This window comes from Thamnophis sirtalis, unplaced genomic scaffold (assembly GCF_051295495.1).
Source record: "Thamnophis sirtalis isolate CommonGarterSnake01/CBP01778 unplaced genomic scaffold, rThaSir2_p1.2 scaffold_2, whole genome shotgun sequence".
Classification (NCBI taxonomy): Eukaryota; Metazoa; Chordata; class Lepidosauria; order Squamata; family Natricidae; genus Thamnophis; species Thamnophis sirtalis.
Window position 1 is genome coordinate 106,647,237 of NW_028261382.1, and position 19,147 is coordinate 106,666,383.

The 19,147-nt window shown below is 43.5% G+C and overlaps 1 protein-coding gene across 1 annotated transcript in view; it reads left to right on the forward strand.

Annotated features, from left to right (window-relative positions):
• The window catches only part of FAM135B (family with sequence similarity 135 member B), a 146,370-nt gene that overhangs the window by 103,552 nt on the left and 23,671 nt on the right, over positions 1-19,147 (forward strand). The window contains exons 8-9 of the mRNA XM_087706658.1: positions 8,047-8,200; positions 12,076-12,125. Coding sequence (XP_087562784.1) covers positions 8,047-8,200; positions 12,076-12,125 — 204 coding nt within the window. The remainder of the gene's footprint in view (positions 1-8,046; positions 8,201-12,075; positions 12,126-19,147) is intronic.

Here is a 19,147-nt window from a genome sequence, read left to right on the forward strand (position 1 = left end):
TAAATGCAGGCCTTCGCTTGCCGCGAAAGATCCAAAATCTCTGCCAAAGCAGAAGGCTTGAGCAGACGCCATCAGGGTCCTTTCCAAAATCTTCATCATCTTTTTAATGATCCCATAATCTCTTGTGGGGTGGAGTTCTGAGCAACTAAATGGAGCTATCAGGGTTTTTACTGGCCAGATGCTCTCCCTGTTGCCAAGGCGGAGTTTTGTTCAGTAGATCTAGTCTCCTTGTGACCAGAGGGAGAAATATCTGCCTCTCCCTGGATCAAACTCACAGCCTCCTAATTGTGAGGCCAGAGCCACCACACCACTCCACAGTGGCCAAGTTTGTGTGCCATTATTTTTTCCAATGTTTGACTGGCACGCAGGAAATGCACCAGAAGGCAGGCATATAACTGCACCTCATGCTCTATTTAGGGAGGATCAGCTTCAATTAAAATTATTGAAGAATTATCACTTTCTTTTATACCATGATAATACACAGCAAATAAAGAAGGAATTGACCAATCTGCTGACTGTCAGTTACAGGGAGTCCCAGACTTACAGCCATTCATTTAATGACCATTCAAAGTTACAACAGCACAGAAAAAAAGTGACTTACGACCATTTTCCCCACATACAAGTGTTACAGCATCTCCCATGGTCACGTGATCAAAATTCAGCTCCTTGGCCACTGGCTCATATTTATGACGGTCTCAGTGTCCTGGGGTCACGGGATCTCCCCTTTTGCGAACTTCTGACAAACAAAGTCAGTGAGGAAACTAGAATCACTTAATAGCCATGCTAACTTAACAAGTGTGTCAAGGAAGGTCATAACATGGGCCAAAAGCAGTGGTGGGTTTCAAAATTTTTTAGAACCTCTTCTGTAGGTGTGGTCTGCTTTGTGGGAGTGGCTTGCTGGGCATGTGACCAGGTGGGCGTGGCTTGACAGCCATGTGACCAGGTGGGAGTGGCTTGCCAGCCATGTGACTGAGTGAGAGTGCCTTGGCAGCCATGTGACTGGGTGGGCGTGGCCAACTTGTAAAATGTGGTGAAACTCACTTAACAACGCTCTTGCTTAGCAACCAAAATGTTGGCTCAGAAACTCTGGCATTTGAAGCACATCTTAAAGTCTTAAAGCTGTCAAGTTACAAGACCTTTGCACCCTAACCCTTTAGAAAAAACCCCCAGGGGTGTTCAAACTTGACAGCTTTAAGACTTTAAGGTTTAGATAGGAGTCTTAGAGGCAGGCAGGGAGATTGGTGAGCCAGCCAATCAGTGAGCAGCGGGCGGGGCAAGCGTGGTGCAGACTGGCGGGGGGAGGGAGCTGGAACCAGTTCTAAATTGATTCACTGTAGATTTGTGGAACCTCTTCTATAGAAGAGGTTAGAACTGGCAGGAACCCACCCCTGGCCAAAAGTCACTTAATATATATCACGCTTAGCAACAGAAATGTTCGACTCCATTGTAGTCATAAGTGGAGGACTATCCATATCGGCATAATTCTGTCCTGGGTGGAACAGAAGTTAAGATACGCTTAATTGGACGATATACTAACTTTGCGGATTTAATAGGAAATGGTTTGACTCAACCCAAAGGAATCATGTCAGGATGTACCGTATTTTTGGGAGTATATCACACAACAAGGTTTTGAAGAGGCGAATAAAGAAAAAAGTTCTTGCACTCTGCAGATCTCCCCAAAACGTCCCTTTTTTTGTCAAAAAAAGGGCATGCGTAGCTGTTAGGGGGCTTAGAGGGTGCTTCTGGAGGCTGGGAGGGCAAACAATGGCCTCTTTTTCACTCATTTCTGCCCTCCCCAGCCCCAGGAGCACTCTGCAAGGCTCCTAAAGGCTATGCATGGCCATTTTGGTGAAGAGGGTGGGGTTTCGGGAGGCAAAAAATGCTGTATAAGACGCGCCCAGATTTTCAGCCTCTTTTTTGAGGGAAAAAGGTGCATCTTATACTCCAAAATGTGGTGCTCTCTGGTTGTTTTCCTGCAGACGTTTCATTACCCCTACGAGTAACATTATCAGTGCTAGAAAGGCGTGAGCTCTCTGTTTATATACAGTGGCTTGCCCTGTCAATGTTGGTGGAAGTGTTGTTTTCTTCTTGGTAGTTCCCGTGGCACGACAAAACCGCGCTCTAAAGCACGCCTAATTAAACCGCGTCGCTGACGTCATCAGCAGGGCGACAACAGCGAGCGCGGAGAAAGAAGGGTGCTTTAAATAGTGCTTTGAAAGCAATCCAATTCAAGTTAAGGTAAGGGTTAGGTTTAGGGGTAGGTTTAGGGTTAGGTTTAGGGTTAGGTTTAGAGTTAGGTTAAGGGTTAGGGTTAGGGTTAGGGTTAGGGTTAGGGTTAGGGTTAGGGTTAGGGTTAGGGTTAGGGTTAGGGTTAGGTTAAGGGTTAGGGTTAGGGTTAGGGTTAGGGTTAGGTTAAGGATTAGGATTAGGTTTAGCGTTAGGTTAAGGGTTAGGTTTAGGTTTAGGTTTAGGGTTAGGTTAAGGGTTAGGTTTAGGGTTAGGTTTAGGGTTAGGTTAAGGGTTAGGGTTAGGTTAAGGATTAGGATTAGGTTTAGCGTTAGGTTAAGGGTTAGGTTTAGGTTTAGGTTTAGGGTTAGGTTAAGGGTTAGGTTTAGGGTTAGGTTTAGGGTTAGGTTAAGGGTTAGGTTTAGGGTTAGGTTTAGGGTTAGGTTAAGGGTTAGGTTTAGGTTTAGGGTTAGGTTAAGGGTTAGGTTTAGGGTTAGGTTTAGGATTAGGTTTAGGGGGGTTAGGTTTAGGGGTTAATTTTAGGTTTAGCGTTTACAGCGTGCTTTTTTCTCCGCGCTGTTGTCACGCTGTGATGACGTCAGCTATGCGGTTTCGTCGAGCGCCCTTTAGTCGATTTTGTGGTGGAACCGGTAGTTCCTTGGTTAGGCTGTTATTCATTGTTCTATGGTCTGGGTTGGTGGTTCTTTGATTGGGATATTATTCACCACTTGATTGTTGGTCTGGCATTACCCTGGCATTAATTGATAATTTATGTATTTATTGTTTGTATCCTCCCCTTTATTATTTTTACAAATAACTCAAGGGCGGTGAACAATCCAACACACCTTCCTCCTCCTATTTTCCCCGTAATAACAATTTTGAGAAGGATTGGGTTTAGAGAGTGTGACAGCCCTAAAGTCACCCAGCTGATTTTCATGGCTAAGACAGGACTAGAACTCACATTCTCCTCGTGATTGGTCCAAAGTCACCCAGCTGACTTTCATGTTTAAGGCAGGACTAGAACTCACATTCTCCTGGTGATTGGTCCAAAGTCACCCAGCTGACTTTCATGTTTAAGGCAGGACTAGAACTCACATTCTCCTGGTGATTGGTCCAAAGTCACCCAGCTGACTTTCATGTTTAAGGCAGGACTAGAACTCACATTCTCCTGGTGACTGGTCCAAAGTCACCCAGCTGATTTTCATGTTTAAGGCAGGACTAGAACTCACATTCTCCTGGTGACTGGTCCAAAGTCATCCAGCTGATTTTCATGTTTAAGGCAGGACTAGAACTCACATTCTCCTGGTGATTGGTCCAAAGTCACCCAGCTGACTTTCATGTTTAAGGCAGGACTAGAACTCACATTCTCCTGGTGACTGGTCCAAAGTCATCCAGCTGACTTTCATGTTTAAGGCAGGACTAGAACTCACATTCTCCTGGTGACTGGTCCAAAGTCACCCAGCTGATTTTCATGTTTAAGGCAGGACTAGAACTCACATTCTCCTGGTGATTGGTCCAAAGTCACCCAGCTGATTTTCATGTTTAAGGCAGGACTAGAACTCACATTCTCCTGGTGACTGGTCCAAAGTCACCCAGCTGATTTTCATGTTTAAGGCAGGACTAGAACTCACATTCTCCTGGTGATTGGTCCAAAGTCACCCAGCTGACTTTCATGTTTAAGGCAGGACTAGAACTCACATTCTCCTGGTGATTGGTCCAAAGTCACCCAGCTGACTTTCATGTTTAAGGCAGGACTAGAACTCACATTCTCCTGGTGACTGGTCCAAAGTCACCCAGCTGACTTTCATGTTTAAGGCAGGACTAGAACTCACATTCTCCTGGTGACTGGTCCAAAGTCACCCAGCTGATTTTCATGTTTAAGGCAGGACTAGAACTCACATTCTCCTGGTGATTGGTCCAAAGTCACCCAGCTGATTTTCATGTTTAAGGCAGGACTAGAACTCACATTCTCCTGGTGACTGGTCCAAAGTCACCCAGCTGATTTTCATGTTTAAGGCAGGACTAGAACTCACATTCTCCTGATGATTGGTCCAAAGTCACCCAGCTGATTTTCATGTTTAAGGCAGGACTAGAACTCACATTCTCCTGGTGATTGGTCCAAAGTCACCCAGCTGACTTTCATGTTTAAGGCAGGACTAGAACTCACATTCTCCTGGTGACTGGTCCAAAGTCATCCAGCTGACTTTCATGTTTAAGGCAGGACTAGAACTCACATTCTCCTGGTGATTGGTCCAAAGTCATCCAGCTGACTTTCATGTTTAAGGCAGGACTAGAACTCACATTCTCCTGGTGATTGGTCCAAAGTCATCCAGCTGACTTTCATGTATAAGGCAGGACTAGAACTCACATTCTCCTGGTGATTGGTCCAAAGTCACCCAGCTGACTTTCATGTTTAAGGCAGGACTAGAACTCACATTCTCCTGGTGATTGGTCCAAAGTCACCCAGCTGACTTTCATGTTTAAGGCAGGACTAGAACTCACATTCTCCTGGTGACTGGTCCAAAGTCATCCAGCTGACTTTCATGTTTAAGGCAGGACTAGAACTCACATTCTCCTGGTGACTGGTCCAAAGTCACCCAGCTGATTTTCATGTTTAAGGCAGGACTAGAACTCACATTCTCCTGGTGATTGGTCCAAAGTCACCCAGCTGACTTTCATGTTTAAGGCAGGACTAGAACTCACATTCTCCTGGTGATTGGCCAAAGTCACCCAGCTGACTTTCATGTTTAAGGCAGGACTAGAACTCACATTCTCCTGGTGATTGGTCCAAAGTCACCCAGCTGACTTTCATGTTTAAGGCAGGACTAGAACTCACATTCTCCTGGTGATTGGTCCAAAGTCACCCAGCTGACTTTCATGTTTAAGGCAGGACTAGAACTCACATTCTCCTGGTGACTGGTCCAAAGTCACCCAGCTGATTTTCATATTTAAGGCAGGACTAGAACTCACATTCTCCTGGTGACTGGTCCAAAGTCATCCAGCTGATTTTCATGTTTAAGGCAGGACTAGAACTCACATTCTCCTGGTGATTGGTCCAAAGTCACCCAGCTGACTTTCATGTTTAAGGCAGGACTAGAACTCACATTCTCCTGGTGACTGGTCCAAAGTCACCCAGCTGATTTTCATGTTTAAGGCAGGACTAGAACTCACATTCTCCTGGTGACTGGTCCAAAGTCATCCAGCTGACTTTCATGTTTAAGGCAGGACTAGAACTCACATTCTCCTGGTGATTGGTCCAAAGTCACCCAGCTGACTTTCATGTTTAAGGCAGGACTAGAACTCACATTCTCCTGGTGATTGGTCCAAAGTCACCCAGCTGACTTTCATGTTTAAGGCAGGACTAGAACTCACATTCTCCTGGTGATTGGTCCAAAGTCACCCAGCTGACTTTCATGTTTAAGGCAGGACTAGAACTCACATTCTCCTGGTGACTGGTCCAAAGTCATCCAGCTGACTTTCATGTTTAAGGCAGGACTAGAACTCACATTCTCCTCGTGATTGGTCCAAAGTCACCCAGCTGACTTTCATGTTTAAGGCAGGACTAGAACTCACATTCTCCTGGTGATTGGTCCAAAGTCACCCAGCTGACTTTCATGTTTAAGGCAGGACTAGAACTCACATTCTCCTGGTGATTGGTCCAAAGTCACCCAGCTGACTTTCATGTTTAAGGCAGGACTAGAACTCACATTCTCCTGGTGATTGGTCCAAAGTCACCCAGCTGACTTTCATGTTTAAGGCAGGACTAGAACTCACATTCTCCTGGTGACTGGTCCAAAGTCACCCAGCTGATTTTCATGTTTAAGGCAGGACTAGAACTCACATTCTCCTGGTGATTGGTCCAAAGTCACCCAGCTGATTTTCATGTTTAAGGCAGGACTAGAACTCACATTCTCCTGGTGATTGGTCCAAAGTCATCCAGCTGACTTTCATGTTTAAGGCAGGACTAGAACTCACATTCTCCTGGTGATTGGTCCAAAGTCATCCAGCTGACTTTCATGTTTAAGGCAGGACTAGAACTCACATTCTCCTGGTGATTGGTCCAAAGTCACCCAGCTGACTTTCATGTTTAAGGCAGGACTAGAACTCACATTCTCCTGGTGATTGGTCCAAAGTCACCCAGCTGACTTTCATGTTTAAGGCAGGACTAGAACTCACATTCTCCTGGTGACTGGTCCAAAGTCACCCAGCTGACTTTCATGTTTAAGGCAGGACTAGAACTCACATTCTCCTGGTGATTGGTCCAAAGTCACCCAGCTGACTTTCATGTTTAAGGCAGGACTAGAACTCACATTCTCCTGGTGATTGGTCCAAAGTCACCCAGCTGACTTTCATGTTTAAGGCAGGACTAGAACTCACATTCTCCTGGTGACTGGTCCAAAGTCATCCAGCTGACTTTCATGTTTAAGGCAGGACTAGAACTCACATTCTCCTGGTGACTGGTCCAAAGTCATCCAGCTGACTTTCATGTTTAAGGCAGGACTAGAACTCACATTCTCCTGGTGATTGGTCCAAAGTCATCCAGCTGACTTTCATGTTTAAGGCAGGACTAGAACTCACATTCTCCTGGTGATTGGTCCAAAGTCACCCAGCTGACTTTCATGTTTAAGGCAGGACTAGAACTCACATTCTCCTGGTGATTGGTCCAAAGTCACCCAGCTGACTTTCATGTTTAAGGCAGGACTAGAACTCACATTCTCCTGGTGACTGGTCCAAAGTCACCCAGCTGACTTTCATGTTTAAGGCAGGACTAGAACTCACATTCTCCTGGTGATTGGTCCAAAGTCACCCAGCTGACTTTCATGTTTAAGGCAGGACTAGAACTCACATTCTCCTGGTGATTGGTCCAAAGTCACCCAGCTGACTTTCATGTTTAAGGCAGGACTAGAACTCACATTCTCCTGGTGATTGGTCCAAAGTCACCCAGCTGACTTTCATGTTTAAGGCAGGACCAGAACTCACATTCTCCTGGTGATTGGTCCAAAGTCATCCAGCTGACTTTCATGTTTAAGGCAGGACTAGAACTCACATTCTCCTGGTGATTGGTCCAAAGTCATCCAGCTGACTTTCATGTTTAAGGCAGGACTAGAACTCACATTCTCCTGGTGATTGGTCCAAAGTCACCCAGCTGACTTTCATGTTTAAGGCAGGACTAGAACTCACATTCTCCTGGTGATTGGTCCAAAGTCACCCAGCTGATTTTCATTTTTAAGGCAGGACTAGAACTCACATTCTCCTGGTGATTGGTCCATTCAGCTGGCTTTAATGGCTAAGGCAGGACTAGAATTCACAGTCTCCTGGTGACTGACTCAGACTTACTTAGCTGGCTTGTGTGGCTAACGTGGGACTTGAACTCAAGATCTCCTGCTTTCTAGCCTGATGCCTTAACCAACAGACCAAACAATCATGGCAGTAAAAATATTTAAAATATATCCAGTATATTTGGGGAGCTACTTGCTTGAGTACTTATGTGGGCCGGAAGAATTGATATTCCTCATAGAGCCTTGATTATCAGAGAACATTCTGAAAATACCCTTTTACATGCATTTTCCCTTCCTTGAAACAGCTCAATTTTGTAAAGTTAAACCGCTTTGCTGAATACAAAATCCATTAAGCACACAAGCACTTAAATCAGAATTACCATATTCGCAGAAAGATACTTGAAACAGAAATGTTTCTCCTTTTTTTTTCCCTTCTAAGATCGTATCTGCTTAATTCAAGAATTGGTGATTTAGGCAGATGATGAGCCTCAAATCAAGTAATGTGCTCTCCTTGCTTCTCTGTCCCTCCTCTCTTCTGCAGGGCAGCTGCTATGTGCCATCAGAAAACTGCAGGCAACACGCCCACAAGTGGCATAAAGACCTATGCCTCCTGCTCCTCAGTGCCCACCGAGGACTTCAGGGCTACTACGCTACCGTCACAAAGGAAGTTCCCAGTTTGCCACAGCTGAAGTTAGGTATGTGGAGGGCTGTGAATTGAGAACAATACACAGCATCTTCTTTTCCTGCTAAGATCAACACTAGAACAGCTTCGCTCTTCCACCAACTTGCCCAGGTCATATCTTGTAGCTCAGTGTCAGGCTTATCCCGGCTGGAGTGTTTAGGAAAGAAAGACCCTCGATTCCATTTTTAAAGTGAAAGGTTCACTTTTACTACAGTCAAGCGGTTACAGAATAAGCAAAGCTGGATCTGAGATGGTATAGGTTCTCTTGCTTGAGCAGGGGGCTGGACTAGAAGACCTACAAGGTCCCTTCCAGCTCTCTTCTGCTCTGTTCTGCTCTGCTCTACTCCCTCATTTCCTCTCCTCTCCACTCCACTCTACTTATTCTACTCTACTCTACTCTACTCTACTCTACTCTACTCTACTCTACTCTACTCTACTCTACTCTACTCTACTCTACTCTACTCTACTCTACTCTACTCTACTCTATTCTTTCTTCTACTCTACTCTATTCTTTCTTCTACTCTACTCTACTCTACTCTACTCTACTCTACTCTACTCTACTCTACCCTACCCTACCCTACCCTACCCTACCCTACCCTACCCTACCCTACCCTACCCTACTCTTTCGTTTGTTGTTTTGCCTCAAGTAGCTTTATTGGTTGTAGTCAAAGGTGAATATTACCTTCTCTATCTTATAATGCTCAGGGTGCATTTGCCCTTGAAATATTATTTCATCATCCTCTATTAATATAGCCTAATGCAAATATACTACAGTTAGTCCTTGACTTACAAACATTCATGTTATGACCCTTCCAAGTTGCAATGGCACTGAAAAAAGTCCCCGATGACCATTTATGATCATCACTGCATTCCCCTGCTCACGTGATCAGAATTTGAATTCTAGGCAACTGGTTCATATTTATGATGGCTGCCATGATTGGGGGTGGGCTGGGGGTCATGGGATCCCCCTTTTTTTTTGCTAAATCAATGGGGAAACCTGTTGCCCACTTAACAACTGCAGTGATTCACTTAACAACGGTGGCAAGAAGTGTCATAAAATGGGCCCAAACCCACTTAACAACTGTCTTGCTTAGCAACAGAAATTTGGTGCTCAATTTTGTTTGTAAGTCAAGGACTACCTCTTGTCCCAGTATCTTATCACCAGGTTTGCTTAATTCAGTGGGAAGAATCTCTTTTCGTTGTTCTGTTTTAATGTGACAATTGAATACAAACAATTTTGCATGCAATCTCTTGATTGAGGTTTTTTTCCCCCCCAGAGGTTTATGTAATATCAAAGAGTGACTCATGACATGCCTGTTATTCCTGGAAAAATATAAGAGTCATAACTGACAGGTTTTCTTCTTCTCCTATAATTTGGTTCTTCTTAGTCCACTGAGAAACAGGCATGTGTGTGTGTCTAAGTACCTACCCAAAATATTACATCGAAACAAGAGTTGGAAGGGACCTTGGAGGTCTTCTAGTCCAGCCCCCTTTCAAAGCAGGAGATCCTATAACATTTTAATCAAATGGTTTTCCGGTCCCTTCTTAAAAGCTTACTTAGAATGCAATTTCTCCCATGGGATTAAATTTTCTGTATACTATATATATATTCCATTCTCTGTCAATCGGCTCGTCACAAGAGTCCATCACGACAGAAACCCAATATTTTTACTGTTGCCTTTGTTATATTTGCGTTTTATTTGTGCTGATAAATAAATAAAGGGAGACTAGTATAGATCTATTTCAAGCTATTTAGCTCTCATCAGCTAGCCATACCCTTACTGGGATTCGAACCTGGGCTATATTACATATTAGGCAGACGTCTTAGCCATTAAGCCACAGGCTCTGATCCGTTATCAGCTGAGCCAGAGAGAAAGGTATATATTTAAAGTCACAACCCCTGGTATGCCCCAATTATGGGATACTTAATCCCGTGCCGGCGTATGATCTCACCCAGCGGCTTCATGTAGATGTTAAATAGGAGGGGGGACAGGACCGAACCCTGCGGCACCCCGTAATTGAGGGGCCTTGGGGTCGATCTCTGCCTTCCGACCAACACCGACTGCAACCTGTCCGAGAGGTAGGAGGAGAACCACTGAAGAACGGTGCCTCCCACTCCCACCTCTCGCAACCGTCGCAGAAGAATACCATGGTCGATGGTATCGAAGGCCGCTGAGAGGTCAAGGAGCACAAGGATAGAGGGGTGACCCCAGAGATATTAAAGTATTAATATAAATATTTCTTCTTCCTCCTGCTCCTCCTCTTCTCCTCCTCTTCCTCCTTCCCCTTCTTCCTCTTCTTCTTTCTCTTTCTCTTCCTCTTCCTCCTCCTCTACCACCACTTTGGATGTTGAGTGAGAAGCAAAATTCTGTTTCTTTCTTTTCTGGCAGCCTCAACCATTATTAATCGAAGTAGTTGTAGTGTGTCATTGAAAATGAATAATGGAATAAATTAAATTAAATCATTACCAAAGCCCTATATTATTACCCTGGAATGAATAGATAGTTGAAGTTTCGACATATCAACACATCAATAATAACCCAAGATATCAGGTAAAGAGATTATAGATTATATGTTAAGGAAGAAAATGTTTATGTATGCTCATTTTTTGGGGGGGGTGCTTCCCCAATTTCTTATAGGTAGAACAATCCATGGAGGTAACATATTCATGTTGTTTCAATAGTTCCTGTGAAAAATGACCTTTGGTTCTACTCTTAATTATGCAGAATTGTGCATTTCTCAAAGGCAACATTTTGACATCTTATTTGGCAATTGTTAAGAAGCTGTCAGATCTAAATCAAAGTATGTCATCTGAATATCAAGTATGTCATCTTTAGTGATTACATTTCTCTCTCTCTCTCTCTCTCTCTCTCTCTCTCTCTCTCTCTCTCTCTCTCTCCCTCCCTCCCTCCCTCCCTCCCTCCCTCCCTCCCTCTCTCGTCTTCCGTGTTCTCATTCTGAAGCACGAAATCCCTTCGGTGTGTGTTTCATACAAAGTTTCAAAGATTAAGCAGATGAATGAAGATCCTCGCAAACCAAGCTTTCTTTCTGCTCCGTGTGGTTTCCTTGGGAACAACCTGGAAGCAGTTTGCCATTGATTCCCCCCACCCCACCCCTGGGATTTGTTTGTTTCAGATTAAATAAGTCAGAACCTACTTAATCTTTTCTGATCAACTTGTTCTGACCGAGGCTTCCCAAGAGCATGAAGCAAACTCCTTGTCCCGTAAAAAAAAAAAACCCTTTTATTAATTGACTGTGAATTCTGCTCATTCACATCCAGCAAAGTCTCTTAATGGAGGATTTACAGTCACAGACCTTATCTGGCTTGGAGAGCTGCCAGGCTGATATCTGCAAAACTTGGCAAGGAGTCTCAGAGAGTCACGAACCAATGAAACGAACTAAATGTCTCCTGCAAACTCCACTCCCCTTTCGCTCCTCTTTTATTTATATTTGCTCTGGGAGGGGCCATTCATCATCCACCTCTGGCCTTACTCGCAAATCGACCCCTTTTCCTTAGCTGTTCCCTTCGGCTGGCAACTCTGCGCATGCGCACCGTGGGAACAGGCTCCAGCTGTTTCTCTGCCTCACTGACTCTGAAGGCAGCCGTTCCTCTCCCACTTCCTCACTGTCCAAATCTGTTGCCAGCTGTGCTGACCGCTGGCAGGCCACAAACACCTGTCAAGTACATCTACTTTTATGATGGCGGTGGGGAGGAGAAATGAGTGCATTTCTAATTTGCACGATTTTATCTACAAGAATCTGACCATTTCTCTGTTTTCCTGATGGTGCTTTGACAAGATCTGACAATGATTTTCCTCTTTCTTGTGTTTTTGTTCAGGGAATATAGCTCACATAATCAATTTTCCTATTCTTTTTTTATATTTTTAGAAGATCTTGCGGTGGAACAGACACTATCACAACTTTCTGATGACCTGCAGGTATTTCTACACAGCTAACACTGGGAAGTAGTGTTAACCTCAAATGCAAAACTACAATAAGCTGTATCCTATTAGTTTTAACACAAAACTTTACAAGGGTTTATTTTTAGCGCGGTCAAATGTATTTCCATTCATTATAGCCTACCTTTATTCATTCCTGTTGTTGGAAGAAATATCCGTCTGGTTCAGTTCCAAGCTGGGAGAAGGGAACTGGAGACAAAATGGAGGCTGGAGGCTGATTGGAAAGAGGGTTTAATGGTGAAGTAGAACCACCAAGCACATGGTTCTGGGCAGCTGACCACATGGAGTTGAGAGAGGGTGGCTTTTATACCTTCTCTTGGGCTTTGCACTTGAGCTTCCTGTTCCTGGGCAAGAACATTTATTCTATTGGCTGTTGTCAAACTCCCAGGGGGCCATGTCGGGTCATGTTTGTCTGAGCCCCTAGGTTTGGTTGAAGCTTGGAGAGTGATGATGTAATGAGGAAGCTGGTGTTCTGAAAGGGTATTGGGAAATTCCTATTGGGTCTTAATAGCTTTCTCTTGGTTTGGATCTTGTGCGAGGGCTAATCCCATCACCCTGAGGCTGGAGGTTTTTTGTCTTGTAAGGCTGGCCCAGTATTTCTTAATGGGCACCAATTATCTGATGGGGTCAGGGAGCTGAGGCTCTGAGTTTCTGTCTCCCTTAAGATTTCCATTTCTCTTTTAGGGGAAAAATAATATTCTGCCTTTTTAAACAGTTCTCAAAATATCTCATTCTTCTAGGAGGGGTGACTTCCTTCACTGTTTTGTTTTCTGTTTCAATATTTATTAGTTGCCATTTTAATACACACACACACACCTTGTATAGTACCGTGTGTGTGTGTGTGTGTGTGTGTGTGTGTGTGTGTGTGTGTGTGTGTGTGTATCAGTGGTGGGTTTCAAAAAAATTTCGAACCTACTCTGTGGGTGTGGCCTTCTTTGTGGGAGTGGCTTGCTGGCCATGTGACCTGGTGGGAGTGGCTTGCTGGCCATGTGTTTTCTTTCTTTCTTTCTCTCTCTCTCTCTCCCTCCCTCCCTCCCTCTCTCCTTCCTTTTGTCTCTCTGTCCCTTTTTCCTTTTTTTATTTCATCTCTCCCTCACTTTTTCTTTCTTTTTTCTTTTTTTCTTTATTTCTTTCTTCCTTTCTTTCTCTTTCTCTCTCTGTGTGAGTCTGTCTGTCTGTCTCTGTGTGTGTGTTTGTGTGTGTGTGTGTGTCAGTGGTGGGTTTCAAAAAAATTTGGAACCTCTTCTGTAGGTGTGGCCTGCTTTCTGGTGGAACCTCTTCTAACCGGTTCGGTAGATTTGATGAACCCGTTCTACCGAACTGGTGCGAACTGGTAGGAACCCACCTCTGGTATGTATCCATGTATATATACACATGTACAGCCGCACACTGCTGGCTCATATTTTAGTGGACAATCACTTAAATATGAGCCAGCAGTGTGCGGCAGCAGTCAAAAAAGCCAACTCAATGCTAAGTTGCATTAACATAGGGAGAGAATAAAGATCACACAAAATATTAATATTGCTTTGTAAAGCCTTAGTAAGACCACACTTAGAGGACTCCATCCAGCTTATTCACCATATTATAAAGAAGATGTTGAAACTCTGGAAAGAGCGCAGAAAAGAGTAATAAAGATTATTAGGGGTGTGCAAGCTAAAACATATAAAGAATGGTTACAGGAACTGGGTGTGTCTAGCCTAAAAGAAGGACTAGGGGGTGACGTGATAGCAGTGTTCTGATATTTGAAGGGCTCCTACACGGATGAGGGGATCAAACTATTTTCCAAAGACCAAAAGGCAAGACAAGAAAAAATGGATGGAAATTAACCCAGGAGAGAAGCAACCTAGAACTAAGGAGAAATTTACTAACGAGGAGAGCAATCAACCAGTGGGACAGCTTGCCTCTGTAAATTGTGGGTGTTCCATCAATGGAAGATTTTAAGAAGAGGCTGGACACCCATTGTCCAGTATGATATATATGGTATCTCTGTTTCAGCAGTGGGTTGGATTAGAGGATCTCCAAGGTTCCTTTCCAACTCTGTTATTCTTTTATTCTGAAAGTTTGCATATTCCTGGGAAGGAGCATTTGATTAGGATGTGGGAGGGTTGAATCTATTCGACAGCAATTTGACCCTGGACATTAAGTCATATTTCGGCTGTTGTAGCTACAGGCCTTGTGAACAACCATGGAGGAAGTGTGGAGATGTTGAATAGCACATTTCTTCCCCACCTTCCATAAATATTTTGCACCTGCCATGCCACCTAATTCACTCAATTAATCAGCAAGGCAATATTTTGGCTCAGTGGCTGATTTTTCCCACAAATCTGAAGGCTGAACAAGGTCAGAATTATATGAACAATTCGTTATAAAAGGGATTTAGAAAAGATGAAATATAGAAGCTGAGAGGTTTTCTATTATTCTTAGGACCCAATTTTGATAGTGTAACCAGCTTGAAAATGTATTGTCTAACCTCTACGGTAGGCTTTAGAATTTGATGCTGAGGGTCAAGATGATTGTTCATTTTTAATTTGTTTATTGTCGTCGTCATCTTTCTTTCTTTCTTTCTTTCTTTCTTTCTTTCTTCCTTCCTTCCTTCCTTCCTTCTTCTTCTTCCTTCTTTTTCTTTTTCTTTTTCTTTTTCTTCTTCTTCTTCTTCTTCTTCTTCTTCTTCTTCTTCTTCTTCTTCTTCTTCTGCTTCTGCTTATGCTTATGCTTATGCTTCATCATCATCATCATCATCATCATCATCATCATCATCATCATCATTTTGTATAGGATTTTGTACTACATGTGTCTGTGCTGAGTATTGCACCTAAGGGTAGGACAAGAAGCAATGGATGGAAACTAATCAAGGAGAGAAGCAACTTAGAACGAAGGAGAAATTTCCTGCCAGTTAGAACAATTAATCAGTAGAACAGCTTGCCTCCAGAAGTTGTGAATGCCCCAACACTGGAAGTCTTTAAGAAGAGATTGGATAAACATTTGCCTGAAGTGGTGTAGGGTTTCCTGCCTAAGCAGGGGGTTGGACTAGAAGACCTCCAAGGTCCCGTCTAACTCTGTTATTCTGTTCTATTTGCCTACAAACATTACTCAAATATTTTATCTGGGTATGGTACCTTGATAATTTTTCTCTCTCAAAAATTAAAAGAAAGCAAAATACAGACAGCTTCACAGGTACATTTTGCACAATAAGCAAGTCTCTCTGATTTCTACTTCCAGCTGTGATCCTAGCTAATTAGGGATCACAAAATGTTTTTAATGACCCAACAGGGGCAAATACAAATACATAGCTGTGATGACATTGGTGTTTCCTGGATTGAACATGTAGATCATTGGCTAACCTAAAATACCCTGTTTAAGTCATAAAACTGTAGACAGTGTTGGGGACGACAATTTCCTTTTATTGAGAAGAACTAAATCATCCTAATCATTTTATCTGGGGCTATTTGCCTTGGACTGCAAAGCCATAGGAGCCAAGGTGGCGCAGTGGTTAAATGCAGCACTGCAGGCTACTGCTAGATCAGCAGGTCAGCGGTTCAAATCTCACCGGCTCAGGGTTGACTCAGCCTTCCATCCTTCCGAGGTGGGTAAAATGAGGACCCAGATTGTTGGGGGCAATATGCTGACTCTCTGTAAACCGCTTAGAGAGGGCTGAAAGCCCTATGAAGTGGTATATAAGTCCACTGCTATTGCTATTGCCATCCAACCGGTCAGTCCTAGAGGAGATCAACCCTAAATGCTCTTTAGAAGGCCAGATCCTGAAGAGGAAACTCAAAGACTTTGGCCACCTAATGAGAAGGAAGAAGGACTCCCTGGAGAAGAGCCTCATGCTGGGAAGGGTGGAGGGCAAAAGAAGAAGGACTACAAGGCCATTCAATCGGTGAGTCCTAGAGGAGATCAACCCTGGCTGCTCTTTAGAAAGCCAGATCCTGAAGATGAAACTCAAAGACTTTGGCCACCTAATGAGAAGGAAGAAGGACTCCCTGGAGAAGAGCCTCAGGCTGGGAAAAATGGAAGGCAAAAGAAGAAGGGGACGACAGAGAAGGAGGTGGCTGGATGGAGTCACTGAAGCAGTCGGCGTGAGCTTAAATGGACTCCAGAGGATGGTAGAGAACAGGAAGGCGTGGAGGAACATTGTCCATAGGATCTCAATCGGTCGGACATGACTTCGCAACTAACAACAACAATTTGCAATGATCACTGTGCTTAGAGAGGAAAAGCAGGAATTTGTAGTGAACAATCTATGGTTTTATTCTGCAACAGCTTTAAATTCCTAAAAAAATAATAATTAGGTTTGCTATAAAACCACTATTCCATCAGGTCAATCCCCCTGCCTGTACAAAGAAACAAGAATAACCTTCTGGATCTAGCAGAGAAGTTTGGCCTCTTAAAAGCCCTAATATATTATAAAGATGAATTACATGTGCAATCATACATTATATTACAGGATAACACACTGCCATCTAGTGGTTAATTTGCCAATGGTCACAATTGCCTGCACTGAAATATCCAGAAATTTAAAAAAAATAAATGATGGCCTACCAATATTAAGATGTTGTTCTTAGTTAGAGTGCCTGTGCTATTTATTCATGGTGTGTGAAGGCAATAGTTGATAAATGGATGCCCCCCCTTCCTGCACAAAGAGAAAAGTAGGAAGAATGAAGCAAAAGCCATCGACAGATTCATTGGTGAAGGGTATATGGGACACGGTGGCTCAGTGGATAAGAAGCTGAGCCTGTCGATCAGAAGGTTGGCAGTTCGGCAGTATCCAATTTCTACAATGGATAAACATAACAAAAACTTCTGGAGATATTAGAAGACTTTTGCAAACATGAATATCACTGTACTGTTCTACTGTTGTGTCCAAACAATGTGTTGTTAGTCAAGTCAAGAGCTTTGCAATTAGTTTTAATTTAAACGAAGCAGGGAATTGCATGAAGCTGACAATTCAGAGACTAAGGCAGTTTTGTTTGTTGAAGAAAATAGAGTGAAAAGCTACACATATGCAATGCATAAATGGCAAAAAAAATGTAAGAAGATGAAGTTATGTTCTTAACAAATAAAGTAGTAGATGGAGAAATTTAATGATATGTAAATCCTGGGAGAAAGTTGGTGAGTCTGTTTCAAGGAATGGCTATTGGTCAAAAGAATAAAAGCCACTGCGATTAAGAGTGTCCCTCTGCTTGCTTTGATTTAGGAAGTCCTATCTGGATGTATATCAAGGGAAACCTAAAAGTATTAAGAATAAGGAACTTCAGAAGAAAGTATAGAAATAAGATATTGAGTCGAGAATGAAATAGCTTGTAGATTAAATAGAAAAAGTGAATGGCCTGCATGGAACAATAACATTGAAAGGGTTTGATCATCTGAAGGATTAATTCAGAAAATAAATATATGAAGCAGTGCTAGAACTTCACATGCTTTTAATAGAGAGATTCGAGATCATGTGAAGTTCTTGTACTGGAAGGCCACTCTTGAAATACTGCATCCAGTTCTGTTCACCATAATATAAAAAAAGATGTTGAGGCTCTTGAAGCAGCGCAGAGATGAAGAAGAAGAAGAAGAAGAAGAAGAAGAAGAAGAAGAAGAAGGAGAAGGAGAAGGAGAAGGAGAAGGAGAAGGAGAAGGAGAAGGAGAAGGAGAAGGAGAAGGAGAAGGAGAAGGAGAAGGAGAAGGAGAAGGAGAAGGAGAAGGAGAAGGAGAAGGAGAAGAAGAGGAGGAGGAGGAGGAGGAGGAGGAAGTAGTAGTAGTAGTAGTAGTAGTAGTAGTAGTAGTAGTAGTAGTAGTAGTGGGTGCCCCATAACTCCTTGGTGGTCTTCCAATCCAACCCCACGCTCAAACAGGAGACCCTATACCCATAATGGTGGACTTATGGCAGGCGTGCCAGTGGTGGCACGCAGCTTCCTCTCTGATGGCACGCGAGCCACCGCCCAGTTCAGCTGTGCCGCACATGCGCACTTGCCTCCCACTGCCCAACTGGCCTTCGGATCTCTGCCATGTATGTGCAGAGGGGTAGGTTGCTTGGGGTGTGTGTGTGTTGCGTGCACATGTGAGGGAATGGGGCTCACAGTGGGGGGTCATGTGCGCATGTGCAGTGGGAAGGGCACGTGTGGGGGGGGGGCACATTGCATTTTTGGGGCACGCTTTGGGTACTTGGTCCAGAAAAGGTTAACCATCACTGCCCTATACCATTTCAGACAAGTGATTATCCAGTCTCTTCTTTAAAAGCCTCCAGTGATGAAGCACCTACAACCTCTGAAGCAGTGGTGGGATTCAGCCGGTTCGCACCTATTTGGGAGAACCGGTTGGTAACTTTCTAAGCAGTTCGGAGAACCAGTTGTTGGAAGAAATCTTATTTTGTTTTTTTCCCCACTTTACAGGGCTAATCCTGTAAGGAAGGCAGGAAGGAAACATTCTGGTGTTGTTTCTAGCCTCATCTTTATTGCCCTGCTTACAGAAACTGCCTTATTACATTGTAACAGTTGATGCGAAGCACCCATTGATGTGAGTGAGTTGAGTTGGCCACACCCACCCAGTCATATGACCACTGAGCCATGCCTACCCAGCTGGTCATTAGGGCAGAGAACCGGTTGTTAAATTGTTTGAATCCCACCACTGCTCTGAAGGCAAACTGTTTCTTGTCCTGCCTCTGGAAGTAAGGTGTGGTCTTACTAAAGTTTTTATAAAGCGGTACTAAGACTTAATGTGATTTTGATTCTATGTCTCCGTTTATACAACCCAAGATTGTATTCGCTTTTTTGGCTGCTGACACACACTGCTGGCTCATATTAAGTGATCATCCAGTAGGACTGAAAGATCCCGCTCACAGTTATTATTCCTGAGCCAGGTTTCACCTAATCTGTACTTGTACCTTTGATTTACCTGCCTAAGTGTAGGCAAACTTTGCTTTTATCCACATTAAATTTCATTTTTTTGGATGGAGCCCATTGTTCAAGTCTGTCAAGATTCTTTTGAATCCTGAGCTTGTAATATCATTAAAT